The sequence below is a fragment of the Copadichromis virginalis genome, linkage group LG23 (assembly GCF_057382275.1).
Source record: "Copadichromis virginalis isolate Kocher_CV1m ecotype Utaka linkage group LG23, C_Virginalis_male_GT1.1, whole genome shotgun sequence".
In the NCBI taxonomy this organism is placed as follows: domain Eukaryota; kingdom Metazoa; phylum Chordata; class Actinopteri; order Cichliformes; family Cichlidae; genus Copadichromis; species Copadichromis virginalis.
This window is the reverse complement of record NC_140639.1, coordinates 24942993-24964125: the sequence shown is the minus strand read 5'-3', so window position 1 is coordinate 24964125 and position 21133 is coordinate 24942993. Positions and strand designations below refer to the sequence as shown.

Sequence of the window (21133 nt, the reverse complement as noted above, 5' to 3'; positions counted from 1 at the left end):
ACACGTACAAAACACAACAGAAGTGCTCTAGGATGCTAGGCGCAGTAGTGTTGAGCTTTTGTTACTTAGTGGCTACACAAGCCAGGAAGTACCAACAACCGGATTTGGTGTGTGGTAGTAACAGGTAAATGAGCATATTTTTTTATTTATTATTTGAATATATATGAATGCTTGTGTATAAATACACAAACAATACACATATGCTTTCAATTGTGTAATTTAAGTGATCTAGGTAGCTCTGTTTTGGAAATTCAGTTAACGCTAGAAATGTGTTTTGGAGTTTGTACGTTTTTTGTCTCTAGGGGCCGCCGCATATATTTATATATAAACATATATAAATAAAACAATTTTTTTTACATTAGTAATTTCTTTTGTGCATAATTTTATATTATTGTTAATAATAAATTAATTAAAGCAACATAACACCCTGAAGAGTCGGTTCGGAGCCGAAGGAGCCGGCTCTTTTTAGTGAGCCGAGCCGAAAGAGCCGGTTCTCTGAAAAGAGCCGGAAATCCCATCACTACACCTCACGACCAGCTCCCGATCATCAATCGCTTGGTCGTGACCATCGTGAGGCTGTCACCGCAGCTTCTCACACTGCGCACGCGCAAACACAAATGTCAGCGAAAAAGACGGCGCAGCACGGCAGTGCAGCGTGTGATCCGGACACAAGCCATGGAGGCACAACTTGTAGAACTATGGCAAGCTTATCCGAGCCTTTTCAATGTGGCCTCACAAAATTATCACGACCACAACAACCGTGAAAATAGTTGGATCTACATTGCTGCTCAATCACAGCTGCCTGATCAATGTTTTTCATTTGCAATTTAGCAAAGTTGATGGTGGTGGTGTGTCTGTGTGAGTGAAAGACGGAGAGGGAGAGTGAGCGACAGAATTTCTGTTATAACCTTCATTTTACGGTGAGCACTCAGGTCACATCAGAGCATCGGTGTGTGAGACCCTGCATCGTGACCTATGAACTTCTAACCCCTGCGAGTCAATCGTGCAGTTTGAGCAGAAGCTGAAACGCGACTGAAAAAATTGCACAGTGTATGACCAGCTTTAGGTCCACCTCCTTTTAGTCAGTTTCTTCTGATTGGCTGACTTCTGGACAGCTGTAGAGGGGCAGCACAGTGTGCTTGTGAGCTGTAGTGAGTCTTTAGCAGTTTAACATACAAATAAGTTGATGACAGGCTGATGCCAGATATTGATAAAGATATAAACAACATTGGCAATCATGTATTACTTTAAACACGTTTTAAAGTTTATCTAATATGTTTGTTTAATATGAACATTCAATAGTGTAGCATAAAATAGCCAGTCGTGGTAAAGATTGTAGTGTTTTGCTTATCAGGATGTAATAAAAGTCATCAGATCCTTAGCAGGTTCAAAAATGAGGCAACAACCCAAGAGCTACATGTCAGACTCTGTAGGCCTCTGTTATAGGTTGTTTGGAGAGGTTTCCAGGAAAACGCCTCTTCTCTCTAAGAAAAAACATGCCAGCACAGTTTAGGTTTGCAAAGCTGCATCTGAGCAAGCCACAAAAGACAGATAAAGCTTGACCTTAACAGCACAGCAGCAAATCTACAACAGAATGAGTGAAAAAGAAAAGAATCAAAGTGCTGCAGTGGTCCAGTCCACGTCCAGACCTCAATCCAGTTAAAATACTGTGATGGGACCTTAAGAGAGCTGTGCATAAATGAACAACCAAAAATCTCAATGAAAATCTCAAGCGTGGACCGATACTCCTCCACCACAGTGTGAGAGACTGATAAAGCCCCACAGGAAATAATTTTGTCAAGTTGTTGCTACTAACAGTGTTCAGTAGCTGCCAGCTACTGAATGCTGGAGGGTTCTTAGTTTTTCAAGTATAAAGGTGCATTAAGCACCTCAAGGCCCTCAAAGTCCTCAAGTAGATGCAGCGAATCTGATACCACACCCTCTCGTTGACATTTACACATTATTCACATGTGGATAACTGTAGTAAAATCATAAACTGCAAACAAAATGTCAGAATTAAGCTTCTGGTCATGTAACCAGTCAGTACCTTCTGGGTGCCACTCATTAACCTATGCAAATTGCAGGGTTTCCCAGGGCCTCCAGGATTTGATGGTGAGCCCGGTATACCAGGAAATCCAGGAGAACCGGGACCACCTGGGCATCCCTCGCACCCTGGGGTGAGCTGCTCTCCAACTTCTTTTAATTAGTTAATGCAAATTTCATAAGAAAAAACCAAACAAATCAAATTTTTTCCATGAATGATTCATTTTGGATCAACCTCTTCCTGGTAGGGTAACCTGGTGACACAGATGGCTTCGGGTTTTAGCGAGAAGTCGGGTCCATCTGCAATGCTAACAGGATCCAGGGTGAGCACTTTTAAACTGCATATTTTACATATGCAAAATCCGGAAGCTTGAAGAGTTTAAACTGCAGTGCATAATCGTTTGTCATTTCAGGGTGAAGCAGGACCACGAGGACTTCCAGGACCGTCTGGACCACCAGTGAGTCTTTATCTCTAATGAAGTTTTAGAGCCAAATATTAGTTTTACTTTGTAGGAAGTGTGCCTAAAAATGTGACCTTTAATTTTCCTGCTCAGGGTCCTGCTGGTGGTCAAGGAATTCCTGGTGAAGCTGGAGATCCAGGACTGATGGTACACTCGTTTCTTCATCTTGGATTAACTCTAATGCTTCTTTACATGTTAAAGAGTGAAATTTAAATGTGACTGTACGTGTGTGTCTGCAGGGGGAGCCGGGTCATCGAGGACCTGATGGACCACCAGGAAAACCTGGACTTGATGTGAGTCATGTAACAGATACTGATGAGGATTCTTCTTTTATCTGTAATTATTCCATAACCACCTGATGGTCTTTTCCAGGGACAACCCGGACCTGCAGGAGCAACCGGAGAACCAGGATACCCAGGATCAGCGGTAACCAGTTGTCATGCCAAAAAATATTTAATCCTACTATTGTCATGATAATAGTGATACAATAACCTACTCTAATCTGAGAGACAGTGAGCGAAAACGCGATCAGGAATGATGTGATTACTTTTGAATACAGGGTGCAAGAGGATTCCCAGGACTTCCAGGTAATCCAGGACTGAGAGGGCACAAAGTAAGTCCTTTTTCCTCATTATTACTCATTAGTTTTCATGTATGAAATATCAAGAACTAACCAGTCTGTGAATTTAAACCTCTACAACAGGGACACAGTGGACTTGTTGGACCAAGAGGCAAGGCTGGAGCAGCTGGAGTGAAGGTAGCTAACTCTCACTTTTGAGAGAATAGTAGGAATTATAGTTTAAGTCTTAAAGGAACAATATTCAGTGCAGTTGCTTTAAATTATCTAAAAAAAATTATTTAATGGTTCGACGGTGTCCAAATACAAGCTTGTGAAGTTAGCTGGTGATTCCAGTGACTGTAAATGTCTATGTGCTTTAGCTTTAAACAGAGACACTTTTAGTTAGACAGCTACATCTCAATCACCTGAGAGATGAAACAGAGAGGCTAAATTGGCCCTAATGTACTGTATGTAAATATATCAAATTCACTGAATCACACGGCACTCATTTGGTACTGGATTAGTGTTAAATGCCCAGATGTACACTTGTATGCATCTTCGTGCTATCAAGGTGGTAAAAAGATGTTGACCTGTTTAGATGAAATTACCATTGACCCATTGAAGCAAAGAGCATGTATGACCAATGTTCTGTTCTGTGAGGGAGGTTAAACTTTATGGAAGTCAGTTTTTCCAGTTAGGAAGCAGAAACCATCCTGAGCCATTGTGCAGCCTGATTGACGTTTGTCTCAGAACAGCAGAACTGGCAGGCCCGCTGCTGCTGGTGGTACTTAAAAATGAAGTATAACATTTGCCAACGATTCTGATACGTCTGACACACCTGCTCATATCAGTGAGGAGAACAGGGCACCAGTGATGGCCCTGCCAGTTCTGTTGTTTCTGCACAGCGTTGGGCTGTGATTGCAGGTCCCAACAGCCTTTAGTGGGACCTAAGCATGCGGCATGAGGGTTACGTAACATCAATGGACTCTTTGACCTCATGCCAACCTCTTGAAGTCTGCTCCTGACACATTTTGTCAGAAACATCCACGAATAGCCCGATGTGGGTCATTTTGTGGGGCACATGTGATGCTCCTCCTGTTCCTCGGGAGTAGATATCTTTCCTCCTGCTCGATGCTCTGTCCTTCTACACCAAACTCTCCTCACTTGTGTAACGGCCCGTCTCTGGTACACACAGCAGTGTCAAGAACACACACAAAAAAGGCTAAACTAGAGAAAAAACAGTCAGTATGGATAAGGAGAACGCTAATCTATTTAATTTGTGTGAATTATTGTTGCCTCTACTACAAGCAGCTGAACTGGAATCACACTATTTTACATAACATTTTCATAACAAACACTTCATTGCATTTATCTCATGTTTTAGTTTCAGAATGAAACAGGATTTTTAAATTAACTCCAAAATCAAACTCCAAACAGAAATTTGATCACTTGTTTCCACGTTTGAAAGGTTGTTTCGGTCACATGTGCTGCACAATCTGTGCATAACTGCTCGGTGTCTATGATTTGCAGGGTGCTTCTGGTACTCCTGGTGCAATGGGAGCTCCTGGTCCAGTGGTAAGTTAAAAAACACAGTTAAAAAGAGAGGATATTAGTCTGCTGCAGAGATACTGACTCCATCTTTGGTTTCAGGGACCACCTGGGATGCAGGGAGAAAGAGGCCGAGCCGGAACGACCGGCTCTGTGGTATGAGACAAATAATTGAGCCACATGACAAGAAAAGGAAAAAAAAATGCAAAGATATGTTTCCACATTAAGTTATTTATCTTAATCTGTGTATTTCTCTTAGGGTAAACGTGGCACACCCGGCCATGTTGGTAAACCAGGTCCTCTGGTAAGATCTACTAAATCTACTTTTTCCAACTCTTCTGACCACACCGAGGGACACACCTCCTTTCAGACCCTGAGATTTTTCCAAAACATAAAAATATAATTTTAATCCTCTAACATGCTTCTTTTTTTAGTGTCTAGCACATCAGAAAATAGAGAAAAATCTCCCTTGTGATTTGAAAGCAGAAGTTAATATCTTTAATTTGCATGTTTTGACTGAACAAAAACCACATAGGACAAAATACTGGATATATGATATTACTCATTATTAAAAAAAAACCCTTTAGATTAGTTAATTTAATTTGTTTAGTAGAAAAATACTGTTGCTGTTTCCAATCGCAGGATGAAAGAGCAAAATCTGATGGACGATGTAAGTAAAAAAAACAAACAAACTGAAGTCTTAAAAGGAAAAAAGAAACAAAAACACAAGGAAACAGAAGAAAAGTAACTCAGGTAGCAGATAAAAGCAAAGGGGGACAAGACAAGAGTACCGATACACTCAACAGGAGAAAACCAAACCAAACTCCATAGAAACAGACCAGAACAGTGAAGTTTTCCAAAAAATCTCCAAAACTCAACCAATACAGGAAGAAGGAAACTCTGAGCCAAAGCATCTTTATAATCAGTCCGTCATCAACGAAAGGACAGAAACTCAATCAATGGACAATGTGGGTTTATTATTAATTTATCTGTTCGATAAGGGGCTCCTGTTTTAAACTGCACATTTTTTATTACCACATTTACAGCCATATGTGGTGTTAATGTTAAATATAAATCCTCAAATCAAATCCACAAAGTTAAAATAAGATGTTGTATTTAAATCCAAATGTTTGTTGTTAAAAGTGAAGACATCAGGTTGGTGGTTCGATCCCTGGCTGCTCTGATATGGATGCTAAATATCCTTGGACAAGATACTAACCTCAAAGATAGAGAGCACTTGTGTAGAAAAAGTGCTTGTGTGAGTGGGTGTGAATGGGTGAATGAGGCAAGTTGTATAAAGTGCTTTGAGTGCTCAGGTAGAGTAGAACAGCACTATATAAGAACCAGTCCATTTATCATAAAACACTAACCAGTGGCTAATATTTGTCGTGTTGTAATTTTGTTCACGTTAACCTGAATATTTAAATGAAAATTGAGAAAATTAAACAAAATTAAATTTAAATTATCAAGAGTCTGAATGTGTTCTGACAGCATTTCAGCATTTGGCGATGTTTTTATCTTCAGTCATTTTGTCCCTGTCAGCTTAAAGTTGAGGCCATGTTTGGAAAACATATCCAAATTAAAAATTGTCATGCCCCGTCAAGAGCATGGCAAACCAACAGGTGGCGATATAGCCCAAGAAATGTTAACCTATCAGGAGCCAACAAACAATAACACGGTGCAAACTTCGTTGTGAGACAAAATCTATTTTGTTGGTCCACACATAAACACATAGTTCTTTTTTTAAGCTCAGTTTTCAGTGACCTAAATCCCATTTACCAATGGAAAAAACATCAAGATGAGTGGGAAAAACACCGGTGTACATGTGGACAGTCTGAATAATTAGTAATTCAAAGAAAAATTGTATTGACATCCAGCTGTATCCGTTTAGGAAGAATTAACTTGGGGATGTGTTTTTTTTTCTTATTTCTTGCTCCACTGGATTAAAATGGAGGTCCCGCTAGTTTTTTACCTGTTGCCATGGTAAATGTTGGATAGTTGGTGTTGATTGAGCTTAATCGAATCAGCCTATCTGTAACAGGAAACTCAGAGTTACTTACCTGGGCTCTCACAGACCCAGTCCCTGTCTTTGAACCAGCAAAAAAATCACAGCTTTGTTGCACTCGATCATAATAATTTTGGTTGTTCTGCGGTCTCCAACCACTGTTATCCTCAGTGTGACTGCAGTACAGCAAAAAATAAAACTTTAGCTGCTAGAACAACAGTGAAAACCAAACAGAAACCAACACACAACACAAAAACATCCACCACCACTACATTTATCCTGTAGTTGTTCTTAGTAGCCCATTTGTTTATATTTGGAGCACCATTTACCCAGATTGTCAACAAAATATCAGATTAGATTTTTCTTAAGTATTAAACATACTTTCCTTTAACCACAGGGGCCAATAGGAATCCCTGGTATACCAGGATTTCCCGGTAACCCTGGAATGAAGGTGAGATTATTTGACGCTTGAATTGTAAGGAGTCTGTTTTCATTCTCAGACACACTTCGATTAGTATCTAAGTGACAGATGTTTCTGAGTCACTGAAGTCACCCTAGAAGTACTTTAATATTTCCTGAATGTACCTGCTGGTGTAGGGTGAAGCGGGACCGACAGGGGTCAGAGGAAGTCCGGGACAGCAGGGGCCAAGGGGCGACGTTGGGCGTGTCGGGCCACCTGGACCCATCGGACAGCAGGTGTTGTACTTTATCATTCTTGTTGCTAAAATAGCTGTAGACCCATTCTGGCCTCACATTACCACCATTCCCAATTAATATTTTCGTTTTTGAACAGGGCGCGTCAGGACAGGATGGAGCTCTGGGTCCCCGCGGCTCAGCGGTAAGTGATTGCAGCAAAGCTCTTTAACCAGCTGATCTTTGTCTACAAATGTCTTACAATAAAGGTCTTTATTTAATCTATTGCTGCTCTGTCACCTGACCAGGGTATAGCCGGTCTCCAGGGTCCACCTGGTATGGTTGGTCCCCCTGGCCCCCCCGGCCCCCAGGGTTCAACAGGAGCTCTTGGGGCAAAAGGCCAACTGGTATGAGCTCTCATTTTTTAAATTTTCTCTCTCCCTGTCATGTGAGTCTTCATTTCTCTATCCTAAAATATCTGTTTTAAACTCTTCTTCAGGGTGATGTTGGAGCTCCTGGATTCAAGGGAGAGGCTGGATTGAAGGGAGAGCGGGTAAGACCAAAGCTACCCCAAAATAAAGACCCTAAAAGTTCATCTTAGATGTTATTTTGGTGGTTAGGTTAAGGATTTGTCAACTGATTCAGTGGGTATGAATTTATGTTAGGGTGACCATGGTGCACCAGGTCCCTTAGGGCCCATGGGAGAAGATGGAAAGCGTGGACCCCGAGGCGATGCTGGATCCATCGGGCCTCCAGGATCCCCAGGAGAGACAGTGAGTCCATCAAGAATATTCACAGTCCAGTCATGTATAATATATTTAATGTATTCCTTTTTTAACTCGAAACTACACGCTGGAAACAAGACAGACTAAAGCTTTCTTTTTCTTTGTTAAAGGGACCACCAGGAAATAGGGGTTTCCCTGGTGCTGACGGTTTACCAGGCCCAAAGGTGAGTATTTATGACTCTAATTCGCCATCAGGTTCGTCACATTCATTTCTGTGATTTTTGAATATTTCACACTTTCTCTGAACAGGGAGCCCAGGGCGAGAGAGGGCTGCCAGGATCTTCAGGCGCCAAAGGTTTATCTGGAGATCCAGGACGCAACGGAGAGTCGGGCTTGACAGGAGCTCGGGTAAAGTCGCATGTTGTAATTCATTGCCTAGAGCAGAAGGTTTATTTCATCCTTTTGCTCATGTTTGCAGGATTTTGTATATAAAAGTGAGCGTCTGACAACCTCTGCTCACGAGGGAAATGATTCTCTTCTGAGTGGTTGGCAAGTGGTTGCTGCAGGTTGATGACATTTGCTGTGAAGCTGAAAAGCCAAAGTCATGGCAGCATAGAAGCCAGTCAGTGAGTACCTGAAAATCTCCAGTCGCAGGAAAAAATGTGTATTCCAGAATTATATTGGTAATAATGATTGATGATATTGGCTGCAAAGAGGTATTCGATGCTGGTTGGTTGTTAGCAGGTTGCCTGTTATTTACATGGAAGATATCGATTTGTCTGCAAACATGTGATAACTATTCTTTGAGTCATAGTGAAACTTGAAAAAGTTGCAACACAACCTGGAGAAGTAGAAACTTGACTTTCAAAGTAAAAATTGAGCTTTCGGAAATGTGTTGGCTGCAGCAATAAGGCACAACGTTTACTTTGAAGGTCAATGTCGAGGAGCAGTTGGCAAGTGTTTGCCTCCTGCTCCTCGACATCAGGGCAGCAGGAAAGAATTGTCAAATCATTTTACCCATAACAGGCCCACTGTACACTTAGACCTTAATGACCCCGCCCTACCAGATACCTACCTCGGCACCTTTTACTCTTTGAGGCCACCAACCACAGGAGGGTGCACAGGCTAGAAAGCTGCTGGACCAGACAAGGTACCAGTGTTGAACAACTGTGCAATACAATAAAAGGATGGTTAAATGGTCATATTTAACTTCAGAGTAAAGACTTCTGACCTCAGCAGCCATGAAATCCTTCAAATCCTTCAAAAGCAGAGGTCCCAGCATCATAACTGATCCTTCTCAACCTTCTCACAGCATCTTCTCTATCACAGAATGCTAAACCAGAACCTGTGATTTCAGAGTGTAAACTGCTTTTAAGTTTTTATTAGGCACAAGATTTTATTCTGCTCTAATAGTCGCATTTTATTCTATACTGCCTCTTGATTCTGTTTTATATGACCCAAAATCTCACGTATGATCCATATTTATTCTGTTTATTAATATTTATTATGGCACTTTATTGTGATTTAGGGCAGGGATGGCTCAGTAAGGGCAGGGATAGCTCAGTAGGTTGAGTGGTTGCCCCATGATCGGAAGGGCGGGGGTTCGAATCCACTGAACAGCTACCATGAGGTACCCCTGAGCAAGGTACTGTCCCTACACGCTGCTCCCCGGCCGCCTGCTTAGTGGCGGCCCACTGAGTGAATGGGTCAAATGCAGAGAAAAACAAGTAATTTCCCCACTGGGTCATTATATAGTATACATTATTTATTATGGTTCAAAGTTCAAAACTCCAGCAACTGCTTGCCAACTGGTCAGGGAATGCACAGATTCATCTATTCAGATTGCTGCACTGCAGGCTGCTTCAACACCAAACTGACTTAAAGTTAATCTGAAATTAGTTGGTCTTTAGGTGTTGCATCTTCATTAAATTATCCTTGAGAAACTTGCATGTGCCTGAATTTTATGGCCATACTCTGTTTTAAACTGCAATCTTCAAGAGCGATTCTAAGTTGGTATTTAAATAAACATGCATAGCAGAATTAGCTAGTGACAAGAAGTGCTAGCTTTGCTTGGAGTCTTTATAATGCATATAAAAAACTGCATATAAAAAATATGTGGCCTTGCAGCCTTAAACCTGCATTCCTACTTATGACCACTGGAGAGCGACCTTTCTACTTAAAAAATAAGTCAAGTTATGTAAACATGTATGAAAGAAATTATTCTACTATGACTTCAGTAACCTTTTTCAGATGAGCTTATGCTATCAAACACAAATCTGAAGTCTGATTTATTAAAATATAGTACTTAGTTTGCAAATTATGGTCCCCAATAGAGTCAGAAAGGATGATGAAAAAAACCCTCAAACTCACCTGAACTTAACCAGAAACTCTTGTTTCATTCAGCATTTAAAAGACTTGTTTGTGTTACTTCACAGGGTCTCACAGGTCTCATAGGTGCCCAGGGAGCAGAGGGGAAGCAAGGACCGGTGGTATGTAATCAAATGCATTAACTTTCACCACTTGTAGATTTGCACACACATGCTCAGCAGTAAATGTGTTTCTGTCTTCTCAGGGATCCGCTGGAGACGACGGCAAACAAGGCCCAGCTGGTTCAACTGGAAACAGAGGCCCAGCTGGGCCGATGGGCCTGCCGGGACCAAAGGGCTTCCTAGTCAGTACGAATGAGTGTGGCTAGATAAGCCTAATGAGAGAAGCCAGATGAATATATTTGTAAAAATAAATGCAAAAAAAGCTCCATAATAACACAAAATATGCTGATTGATGGTCCCTGTTGTTTTTTAGGGTGATGCTGGGAAGGCTGGAGAAGCTGGAAGTCCAGGAGCTCCAGGTCAAAGGGCAAGTTGATACAAATACAGCTCATACTTCCTGCTGAGGCTTCACGCTCTTCATCTCAAGCACAAACATGCTGATAAATGCTGCTCTTTACTGTCCTCTAGGGACCAAATGGAAAAGATGGAGAGAGAGGCGCCGCCGGCCCACCTGGCCCAGCTGTAAGCATCCGTATCAGCTGAGAGTTTCTCATTATTAATAATGTAAACAGTTATGTTTTTAATATAATGTGTTTGTTTGTCCTGCAGGGTCCTGCAGGGAAGAGAGGAGAGCAGGGATCTCAGGGAGTGTTTGGCTTCCAGGTACTCTTCATCACATAACGCAAAGAATTTAGTTCCTATCACTGGAGCTCAATCTCACTTTTAATTCTTTATTTTATTTATTTAACCAGGTAAAAAAGGAGATTGGCCACGATTAAAGTTCTTCTCTATTGTTTTTATGATTATAAAATAAAATAAAAACTGTTTGGGGTGTTTTTAGGGTTTGCCCGGAACACCAGGCCCACCCGGAGAGTCAGGAAAGCCAGGTGACAAGGTACGACTCGGGTATTTTAAAATATTTTTCAAGTTAACCCACATAATATAAATTGTGCAGGGACTTCTATACAGCATGTAAAATCTGCTTAATGTTTTTGTTTTTTTTGTAGGGCCTTGCAGGAGAGATTGGGGAAGTTGGCGCTACAGGACCAAGAGTAAGTCCGTTAGTCCAATTTCCACTTTTCTATTGCTCAGTTCTGAAACTTCAGATCATCACAGTCCAGCTTGAAACATGAACATTTTCTGTAACCCACCCATAGCTCTAATCATCGTATGAATAAGAATTTCGGTGCATCCCTTTGTGTTTTCATTGATTGATTTTGATCGTCTGATGATTGTTATAAATTTTACTTTTCTTTTCGGTTGAACTTGTTTCCAGCTAATGATGATGAGCTGTAAGAGTTAAGGATCTAAAATAGAAAACAAATATTAGTTTCATAACTTATTGATCATTTAGTAGTTGAGTTTCTTCTTGAAATGTCAAAAGTTTTAAAAAGGTTTGATTTGGTAACCAGTCTGAAAGGATTTTTAGAACATAAATGGAAATATATCCTAAAATTGTATAAAATGGGATTAACTTAATTAAAAGATGCATGTATTATTATTATATGTGAAAAAACAGCGAATACAAAATGTTCTTTTTTTTTTAACTTGTTCGTATTTTATAAAATGTCAAAACCTGTAGATTAACATGCAGCAAAACAGATTTATTTAAGATAACTTATAAAGATAACTCTTTATTGTCATTGCACAGTCATGCTTAGTACGATAGTACAATGAAATTGGAAAACTGTTGCACGTTAGCACTAAGCACATCCAGTGTTGGGAAGGTTACATTTAAAATGCTACAGATTACAGAATACATGGCCGTTAAGTTACTTAATGTGAGTAACGTATTCTGAATACTTTGGATTACTTGATATATTATCATGCTTTTTACAACTACATGAATGTACTATTGCTGTGTGATTTCTATTATTGAAGTCTTCTCGCCACCGAGTTAACTTTGTTAGCTGGCGTTAGCTGAGGTTAGTTCATGGACTGCAGACTGTTAGACTTGATGGATAGAATTAAAAACCTGCTAGCTGCAAATAATCATGTGCAGTTCTGAAAGCAATACCAACTAGATTTTGGTTGTTCTTGCAGGGAGAGAGAGGTTCTCCAGGAGAAAGAGGTGAAACTGGGCCCAATGGGCTGCAGGGACCCAAAGGTAGTCCAGGTGCACCCGGACCAGATGGGCTAAAGGTATGGTAACCATAAAACTACTGATGCTTAACCCTGAACAACAAAAAGACTCATTGCTTGCATTAAATTGTTTATAATAAGCCTTGCTGCTTACTTTGCACATTTTAGGGTAGCCATGGACCCAAGGGTGCTGCTGGAGAGCCAGGAGGTCCAGGACTTCAGGGGATCCCAGGAGAAAGAGGCATACCCGGATCTTCAGGCCCGAAGGGAGATGCTGTAAGTTAAAGAATACATTCATTACACCATCTCCAAAGAAAAAGACAGCAGCTTTACCAATAGCATGACTGTAAGAGGAGCAAAATGTAAGGTACTGTGAGACCTCGAGATATTGGGGATAATCAGAACCAAAGGAGGGAAAACTAAGAAACCATTAAGTGAACCTGATTTGTTCTAACAGGGCGCTACTGGAGAAAAAGGACCAGAAGGAAAGGCGGGGGCTGATGGAGCGAGGGTGAGTCCCCATAACCGTGATCCTTACTGCAGATGAAAAAACTGTGTGTCGAAATATTTCACTTCACCTGAAGCAAGTTTGTGATTAAATCCAAATATAAATCCCTCGAAATTCTGCTGGTTTACTTTATGATTTCTCTCCAAGTCCACTGTGCAAAGACAAAATCAAGATTGTTAATGTGAAAAACAACATATGAAATCATAGTCTACTAATAAAAATAAAAATAAAATTCACTACCTGCAGCCTGCAAAGACTAATATATGTCTAAATTATGTCTAATATATTTCCTCATGTCATTGCACCAGGGGCTTCCTGGTCCCATTGGACCTGCTGGTTCCAGTGGACCAAACGGAGTGAAGGTAAGCATAAAAGCTGTTTTTCAGCCCAGAAATGTGTTTGTTTCAGTTTAATGATTTATCACAAAGCACAGCTACAAGATGATTAACAGTGACCCTGCACTGTTTCTGTAAAACTGATTTAGAGCTCTTCAAGTCCCGTAAGGTGATTTTGTGATGATTTTATGATAACTTGTGAACATTAGATAAAAAATATATTGTTAGAGGGCTTTAAGGACTTTGTATTTATGTAAATAAACTCTTGTTAATAAATACTGGTTATGTATTTTTGTTTTTAAATATTTACAATATTTCATTTCAGGGTGAAACCGGCCCATCCGGACCAACAGGGCGCAGAGGAACAAGAGGAATCGCTGTAGGCACAATATTTTATTTTACATTTATTTGAGCTGATATTCACTTTTTTCAATGCTGTAATTTCTTCTTGATTGTGTGTATTGGTGTGTGTGACCATGTTCACAGGGCTCTACTGGTGAGCCTGGTCCAACTGGTGCTGCTGGCTTCCCTGGACCTCCTGTAAGTGGCCTGTTACAGTGTGACGCACAAAACCACTGAAGGATTAACAGAATAATAAACTAGAAGGTAACTGAAGAGAGATTCATCTCTTTTTTTCTTTCCCAGGGTCCTGATGGTCAGCCTGGGGTCAAAGGTGAAACAGGTGAGACAGGTCTGAAGGGAGAAGCAGGATCACCTGGACCTCAGGGCGTGGCTGGAAAACCAGGAGAACAGGTACGCTGCCAAATGTTTTAATATATAAAATCTGAAACAATCCTTATTAATGTGGGTTTACAGTTTCTGTGAAGCAGAATTAATCACAAAGTTTTAGTTTTACATGTTCCAGTCTGAAAAGTACAAAAGCAGTGCACATATATTCAGTATCAATGGCTCTAATAAAAATCTTAATTAATATGAAAAGGAAAAATGCCTCTTTTTCAACGCTTTCAACACATTTTTACAACACTGTGAAGGAGCCACCCCTCTTTTTTGAAGGATTTATTTGAAAGTTTTCACTCATGCATTTGTTCTTAGGCAAGCGTCACTGGACCATGAGGGTGATTGGCATGCATTTCGTATGTCGCTTGGATGTAATTGGCATACATTCTGAGAGAAAAAAGTGTCTCTGGTTATGCTTTACTTATTTTGAGAGCTACATTTGACCTTCGTTTCTCTTAATGAGTAACTTGACAGGAAGTAGATGGGTCGCGTGAAAAATTGTCCTGTGTCTGTGTTTTTCAGGGACCTGTTGGTGTGACCGGGCTGAAAGGTGGCAGAGGAACAAAGGGTCCAACGGTGAGTATTTTGACCCGGACAAGGCTCTCCAAAACTCGGTGATGAACATATTTGAGGTAAAACTTGTCTCCTTCCCACAGGGCTCCCCCGGTTTTCCTGGATTGCCTGGAGGAGTTGGTCCACCTGGTCCTCTTGTGAGTTCCTTATAAAAACAAACCTTGAAGACCTGATGCACAAAAACATCCAGTTTTCTTTTATTAAGTCACTTTTATGTTTGTATTTCAGGGTGCAGTTGGAGCAGACGGGCCTATAGGTGCTCCAGGAAAGCAGGGTCCTCCCGGGATTCGAGGAGAGAACGGAGGTCAGGGACGTCAAGGCGAGCATGGACCTCCAGGGCCACCCGGCGGATCTGGAGAGAAAGGAGAATCTGGAGAGGACGGTCCTCCTGTAAGATGAAGTTTTTTGTTGTTGTTCAAATTCAGAGATGTTTCAGTTGCTCATCAGCTCTGGTGCTTCTCCGTCAGGGTCCTGATGGGCCTCCAGGACCTGCTGGCGCTGCAGGGCAGCGAGGAATTGTCGGCCAACCCGGAGTCAGGGGAGAGAGAGGCTTGCTGGGACTGCCAGGTCCTGCTGTGAGTGCTCCCGCTAATGTTTCCTCTTTATTGTTATCGCTCACAAAGGCAACTTGCTCCTCAGCAGTGCCATTTTTTATGTTAGAGTTAGATGAGGAGGTTTGTGTTTATTTGTGCCTCAGGGTCAACCGGGAAAAGCAGGAGCACCTGGACCTCAGGGAAGCACTGGTCCTCCTGGGGGTATCGGTTTACCAGGAGCCACTGGGCCAAGAGGAGATCCTGGACCCGAGGTTTGTCCTTGAGATGGAGCTGTATAAATCAAATCTGACTTTTATTTAAGCGGTTTAAGGCTTCAATCTAAAGTGACTCTCATAAAGTGCTGTTTATGTCTAGAAAACATAACTAGAATGTTTCTGTAGCTCAAAAGCAGATTTCTTTGACTGTTCAGTATTCACCAACTTATTAAAAGTTTATTAAGACAGCAGTTTTGTCACATTTCTTTTAACCTGTCAGTTACAGGCTTGCAGGTTTGTGGCCTTTAGCAACGACAGCACATAAAATTTGTTTTCAGTATCAGTACATTCAGCTAAACACCTGGAAATCATAGTGCCATGTGAGTTTTTGTAGATGACTCAGCCTTATATATCACAGATCTGGTTTTTCCTTCCTCTTATCAGAAGTGAACAATTTCTTGTTTTGTTTTTCTCAGATCTTAAGTTTCTAATATCATTTGTTTATTCAGGGTATTGTTGGAGCTGAGGGGCCTCCTGGTAAGGACGGCCTAGTCGGAGAAAGGGTAAGATAAAATGTATAAAATGTATCTGTGTGTTTGTTTTAGAGGCTTGGTGTGGTCTAATCTCTGGCCTGTTTGTAGGGTGACAGGGGCAATCCTGGCCCAGAGGGTCTGGCTGGTGGTCCAGGGTCTCCAGGTACTGAGGGTCCAGTGGGAATAACAGGCAGTCCAGGTCAAATGGGTGTAAATGTGAGTTTAACAAACAGATCAACCAGGACTACAAAAACTAGAAGGTCTCTGAAAAAAAAATGACCACAACAAAGAGGGATAAATTTCTAACTTTTTTTTTTTTTTTTTTAAATCATGGATGGTACCAGATGTAAAACACGAGGACACGGCCATGTGGTAATTAACATGTAATCCAGCAGCCTAGTAATACTGATAATGATGTCAGCCTCTCATGTTTACGCTGTAGGCTCCACAAAACGTCCCCTCAGAAGTCTAAATCAGGCCTTTCAACTTTAACAGCTGTGTAACTGACAAAGGTGTGAACAACTGACAGTTAATGAGTTATGGCTCATTTAAATGCCATTATCTGATTGGTCATCTCCTTCCTGTCTCTGATTGGTGGATACTTTTGATGTGTTTTCACTTGCATTTCAGATAAATGGCTGAATCTGATTGTAAGACTCCTTGAAATGGACGTACACAAATGTAATCCTGTTGAGAGTTAATTATTTATTTATCCATACAGTATTGGATAGATATGTAATTCCAGCTCAGTTTAAAGCCAAATCATCACAGCTGCAGTGTCTCAGCTGCCATTCATAGTTTAAAGCTACTCTCACTCTCATGTGGACACACATAGTAATGGGCAACAATCCCAGACACCAACATAGACACTTTGTTCTTTTGCTGATTTTCAAAATAAAAGTATATTATTTATTTTACTGTGAGTACCCACTGTTATCTCCCATCAGATATTTTAGCCAATTAATTTTTTTAGTTCTCTTTTTTTTAACAGCAAGCAACAGATTAAAGTTCAGCATTAAACTCGAGCTACATCTTTAAATCCACAACTGTTACGTCTCTTTTGACTTTAGGGTGAAAGAGGCCCTCCTGGACCCCAAGGACAGCCAGGAATACGGGGAAAAGTTGGCCCTCAAGGACCACAGGGGGACAAAGGAGCTGCTGGAGAGCCTGGGGAGAGGGGTCAGAAAGGTCACAGAGGATTCACCGGGCTCCAAGGCCTGCAAGGAACAGAAGTAAGAAAGATGTGTGGACATTAAGGTTACATCATGGAAACAAGAAATTAGAAGTTTTAATGTACTCCTTTGTGTTTTAGGGTGCCACAGGAGACGCAGGAGCTATAGGAGTCGTTGGACCAAGCGGTCCGAGGGTAAGCAATAATCAAAATCACATTAAAAACTAAACATAATTTCTCTTCCTGTCGTCTTGTGAAAATGTTTTTCTGATATCCACACAGGGGCCTCCTGGAGTGGTCGGTCCTCCAGGTAAGGAAGGAAACATTGGCCACCCTGGAGCTATGGGTCCTCCTGGAAGCAGAGGGAGCAGCGGAGATATCGGAGCACAGGTGAAAGAAGCGGGAAAGAAGCTGTGATTTTTTTTTCCTGCATAGATGAAACAAGCGTGTACAAAAATTTCCATTGTGACATATTCCAGGAACATTTCTGCACTCCGCAGTCAGACTTTGAGCACTTTACCACACTTATTTTATCAGTACAAAATACATTTATGTGCTTGTACAACGGTTTTCTCTCTGGTTCATGCATTACATTGGATACATCTGATAAAATTACAGTGAATGCTGTTTGTTCAGAACAAACGGGGAGGCCAGACAGACACGGGGGCACGACTGGGAAGATGGAAAGATGTGATTTGGAGCTATATAAATAAAACTGAATTAAATTGCATTGTAAACAAAGCATCATTCTGGACAGAGCTTAAACTTGTTGCTTTTAGCCTGTGATTTCTCAACAAAAGCATGAAAATATTAGCTGAAAACTCACGTTTGCCAATCGCCAAAGATTCGGTGGGATGGATTTTCATCGTCACAGCATAATGAATCATATTTTAGGATGGCAATGTGATACTTTACACCTAAAGTTAAAGTTAGAAGTCAAAGAGAGATACTCAATAAAATTTCAAGAGGTAGAAAGTCATAGTAGATCATCCTCTTTGGATCAAAAATAGCTTTATATTTTAGTAACTAGAAAGGTAATTAATCATTTTCATTATTCAGGGCCCACCTGGTGAACCAGGCCCCCCTGGCCCTCCAGGATCCCCAGGACCTCCCACCTCACTTTCTGAAGACCTTTTTGCTGGCCTGGTCGATTACGAAGCACAAGGAATTCCTGAAGCCGTGGAATTCATTGAGGACGCTGTGGCCGCCGAACCTCCTCTGCTTCCCGAGTTCAACAAAGATGAAGCCCTTCCCAACAAGAACTCGGCCACACTGCGGGCAGACACCGGCATCCACGCCACGCTGAAGAGCCTCAGTGGAAATCTGCAGAACTTCCGCAGTCCTGACGGCAGCAAGAGGAACCCTGCCAAAACCTGCCAGGACATCAAGAACTGCTACCCACAGAAAAGCAGCGGTCAGGATCTGCACTTCTTCAACCATTTACTGGTTATTAGATTTTGATTTTTCTACAGTTTCAGTGATGGCGCTTGTATTTCTCATACAGGTCAGTACTGGATTGATCCAAACCAAGGAAGCGTAAAAGATGCCATCAGGGTCTTCTGCAATATGGAGACTGGTGAAACCTGCATCTCTGCCAACCCACCCAACATTCCCCGCAAAGCCTGGTGGACGAAATCAAGGCCCAATGACAACAAACCCATCTGGTTCGAGGCTGACATGAACGGTGGCACCAGGGTAAGGAGTGGATGCTTTTCTAGAAGTGGCATGCATGGTGTAGTTGCTTAAAAAAAATCACTGAGCTGTTCATATGACGTGTGATTTCAGTTCCGCTACGGCAACAAGGAGGAACAACCAAACGCGGTGGCCGTGCAGCTGAAGTTGCTACAGCTTTTGTCCAAAGAGTCGCACCAGAACGTCACCTACCACTGCAGGAACAGCGTTGCTTACAACGACGAGAACAGTGGGGATCTAAAGAAAGCACTGGTCCTCAGAGCCTTCAATGGTCAAGAACTGAGAGCCCAAGGCTCCAACCGGCTACGATATACTGTCATTGAGGACGGCTGCTCGGTGAGTCTTCGATAAAATGACTAAATTAGTTTTTCCTGGAAAATACACTGACTGATGTTTCTGTTGTTGTCCTTAGAAATCAAATGGCGCATGGGGTCGGACGGTGATTGAGTACAGGACTCAAACTTCAACCAGGCTGCCTATCATGGACTTGGCCCCCATGGACATCGGACAAGCTGATCAGGAGTTTGGCCTGGACATCGGCCCTGTGTGCTTCTCATAAAACAAGAATCCCCAGCACAGGGTTGACTGAAACTGAGTAACATCATCATCAGGGATTATAGGGAACAGGACAGGGAAGGGGGGACTTCTTTTTCTGGGAGAAAGACGAAGGCCAGATGTTTCACAGAAGTTGCTGAAGCACAGCGAACGAGAGCTTCGCAACCGCTAGGATATAATTTATTCACCTCGTCGATAAATTCACCGAACTCTAGACAAGTTCTCTGCAGTTTAGATGGAATGTAACCTTGCATGAACTGTGGAAAAGTCTTTGCAGACGAGTTAACATAAGAAGTGAAGGTTTACAGTGAATAAAAGCATTCAAACCTTTTCATTTTTATGGCTTTTTTTTTCAGTACATGCACATCCAAAGGCCAGGATAGAGAGACAGAGAGAGAGAGAGTTAACAGTAGTTTTTAATTTTCATTGAAAAGTATGTTTGAACTAAATTATTAAGTTTTGTGCAGAAACTCATTTAGCGGAAACCATTTGTATCTCCTTTTTAACACGACTGTAAATGCGAGGAATGACTGTAAATGGCAAATTATTTGTTTATTGTTGACTATGGATGTTTGAATAAAATGTCTTTCTTTGGACTGACTCTGCTCCTCCTCAAAACCAAAGCGAGAAAAGGTGAATAAACGTTCATTTTGATTGAAATTATGCAGGGTCACGAGTGCCAAAATGAAATTAATACATATGTTAGATTATTAATCAATTTTAATTAATTCATTTGAACTAGAAGTGATTAATTAAATATGTTAATACTTAATATCAATTTATTTCATTTACAACATTTGATACAGTTATTTAATTACAATTTTAATAAATAATTACATTTAATGAATTGCTTGTATATTTAGTTAATTTATTTTGGCCCTCATGGCCCTCCATTCTACCCAACTCAAAAACCCACTATCTCACCACTAGAGGGAGCCAGTGCTTTAGATTTCAACATCTGAGCACAACAACCCAGGTGGCTTGGGTAAATAAATGCTGATGATTTTGTTTTATAGATCCTCCATTATATAAATATATATTTAAAAAAAATTACAAATCCAATATAAGTGTATACTTATTAATCTGACTAAATATTTTTCCAATGGCAACACTTTTTAAAAAAAGACAGCCGGAAAGAGAGGGAGCGGGAAGGCGTCCTTACAGGAAGAAAAAGCCAAAGGTCAGGCAGCATATGTTTCTGGGTCGACCTCTCCTCTCCTCGCTTGCTGAAAGACGTGACACTCTCGCCATTTCCTGCTGCCCGAGCTCGCTGCACATCTGTCGAGGTGGTCATTTTTAGTCGGGCCCTGCTATTTTCATTTGAAGTGTGGAAAGTTGTACGGAGCCAGATTGACAAGTGTGGCTATGCACACGTTTCCATCAGTTTGCTGCAAAGAACCTTTGCTGTAAATGCAGCTCGAGTTTATCCACTTTGCACCTTAGATGTACGTTATTTCTGCAAGTAAAATTCAGCAGGAGTAATTTAACAAATGAATCCCTCACTGCTTTACAAATCAAAGACATGAACAACTCTTATTCATTTATTGTACCGTTTTTAAGACCACGTTGAGCATATTACCTCATTGCAATGAGCTTATATCTTATATGTTTATACATATTCTTAAAATATGTAAATAAAGATCATTTTTATTTGCATTTAATTGATTTTCTTAAAATATCAAGAATGGCTATGCTGTGTATCTGTCACTGGTGGGTTTTATCCTGCCTGTCATGC

At 41.2% G+C, this 21133-nt stretch overlaps 1 protein-coding gene across 1 annotated transcript in view; it reads left to right on the top strand.

The window, feature by feature from the left end:
- LOC146680955 (uncharacterized) overlaps positions 1–19994 on the top strand; it is a 35539-nt gene extending 15545 nt beyond the window's left edge. Inside the window, exons 8-54 of the mRNA XM_085448271.1 lie at positions 2085–2177; positions 2292–2366; positions 2457–2501; positions 2598–2651; positions 2744–2797; positions 2877–2930; positions 3064–3117; positions 3208–3261; positions 4594–4638; positions 4714–4767; positions 4871–4915; positions 7014–7067; positions 7214–7312; positions 7410–7454; positions 7558–7656; positions 7749–7802; positions 7915–8022; positions 8145–8198; positions 8284–8382; positions 10410–10463; positions 10547–10645; positions 10777–10830; positions 10932–10985; positions 11073–11126; positions 11305–11358; positions 11471–11515; positions 12507–12605; positions 12714–12821; positions 13003–13056; positions 13362–13415; positions 13714–13767; positions 13875–13928; positions 14034–14141; positions 14649–14702; positions 14783–14836; positions 14928–15089; positions 15167–15274; positions 15397–15504; positions 15957–16010; positions 16089–16196; positions 17051–17212; positions 17293–17346; positions 17434–17541; positions 18211–18565; positions 18656–18846; positions 18937–19179; positions 19256–19994. Coding sequence (XP_085304397.1) covers positions 2085–2177; positions 2292–2366; positions 2457–2501; positions 2598–2651; positions 2744–2797; positions 2877–2930; positions 3064–3117; positions 3208–3261; positions 4594–4638; positions 4714–4767; positions 4871–4915; positions 7014–7067; positions 7214–7312; positions 7410–7454; positions 7558–7656; positions 7749–7802; positions 7915–8022; positions 8145–8198; positions 8284–8382; positions 10410–10463; positions 10547–10645; positions 10777–10830; positions 10932–10985; positions 11073–11126; positions 11305–11358; positions 11471–11515; positions 12507–12605; positions 12714–12821; positions 13003–13056; positions 13362–13415; positions 13714–13767; positions 13875–13928; positions 14034–14141; positions 14649–14702; positions 14783–14836; positions 14928–15089; positions 15167–15274; positions 15397–15504; positions 15957–16010; positions 16089–16196; positions 17051–17212; positions 17293–17346; positions 17434–17541; positions 18211–18565; positions 18656–18846; positions 18937–19179; positions 19256–19402 — 4092 coding nt within the window. The 3' untranslated portion in view covers positions 19403–19994. The remainder of the gene's footprint in view (positions 1–2084; positions 2178–2291; positions 2367–2456; positions 2502–2597; positions 2652–2743; positions 2798–2876; positions 2931–3063; positions 3118–3207; positions 3262–4593; positions 4639–4713; positions 4768–4870; positions 4916–7013; positions 7068–7213; positions 7313–7409; positions 7455–7557; positions 7657–7748; positions 7803–7914; positions 8023–8144; positions 8199–8283; positions 8383–10409; positions 10464–10546; positions 10646–10776; positions 10831–10931; positions 10986–11072; positions 11127–11304; positions 11359–11470; positions 11516–12506; positions 12606–12713; positions 12822–13002; positions 13057–13361; positions 13416–13713; positions 13768–13874; positions 13929–14033; positions 14142–14648; positions 14703–14782; positions 14837–14927; positions 15090–15166; positions 15275–15396; positions 15505–15956; positions 16011–16088; positions 16197–17050; positions 17213–17292; positions 17347–17433; positions 17542–18210; positions 18566–18655; positions 18847–18936; positions 19180–19255) is intronic.
- The last annotated feature ends 1139 nt before the right edge of the window (positions 19995–21133 follow it).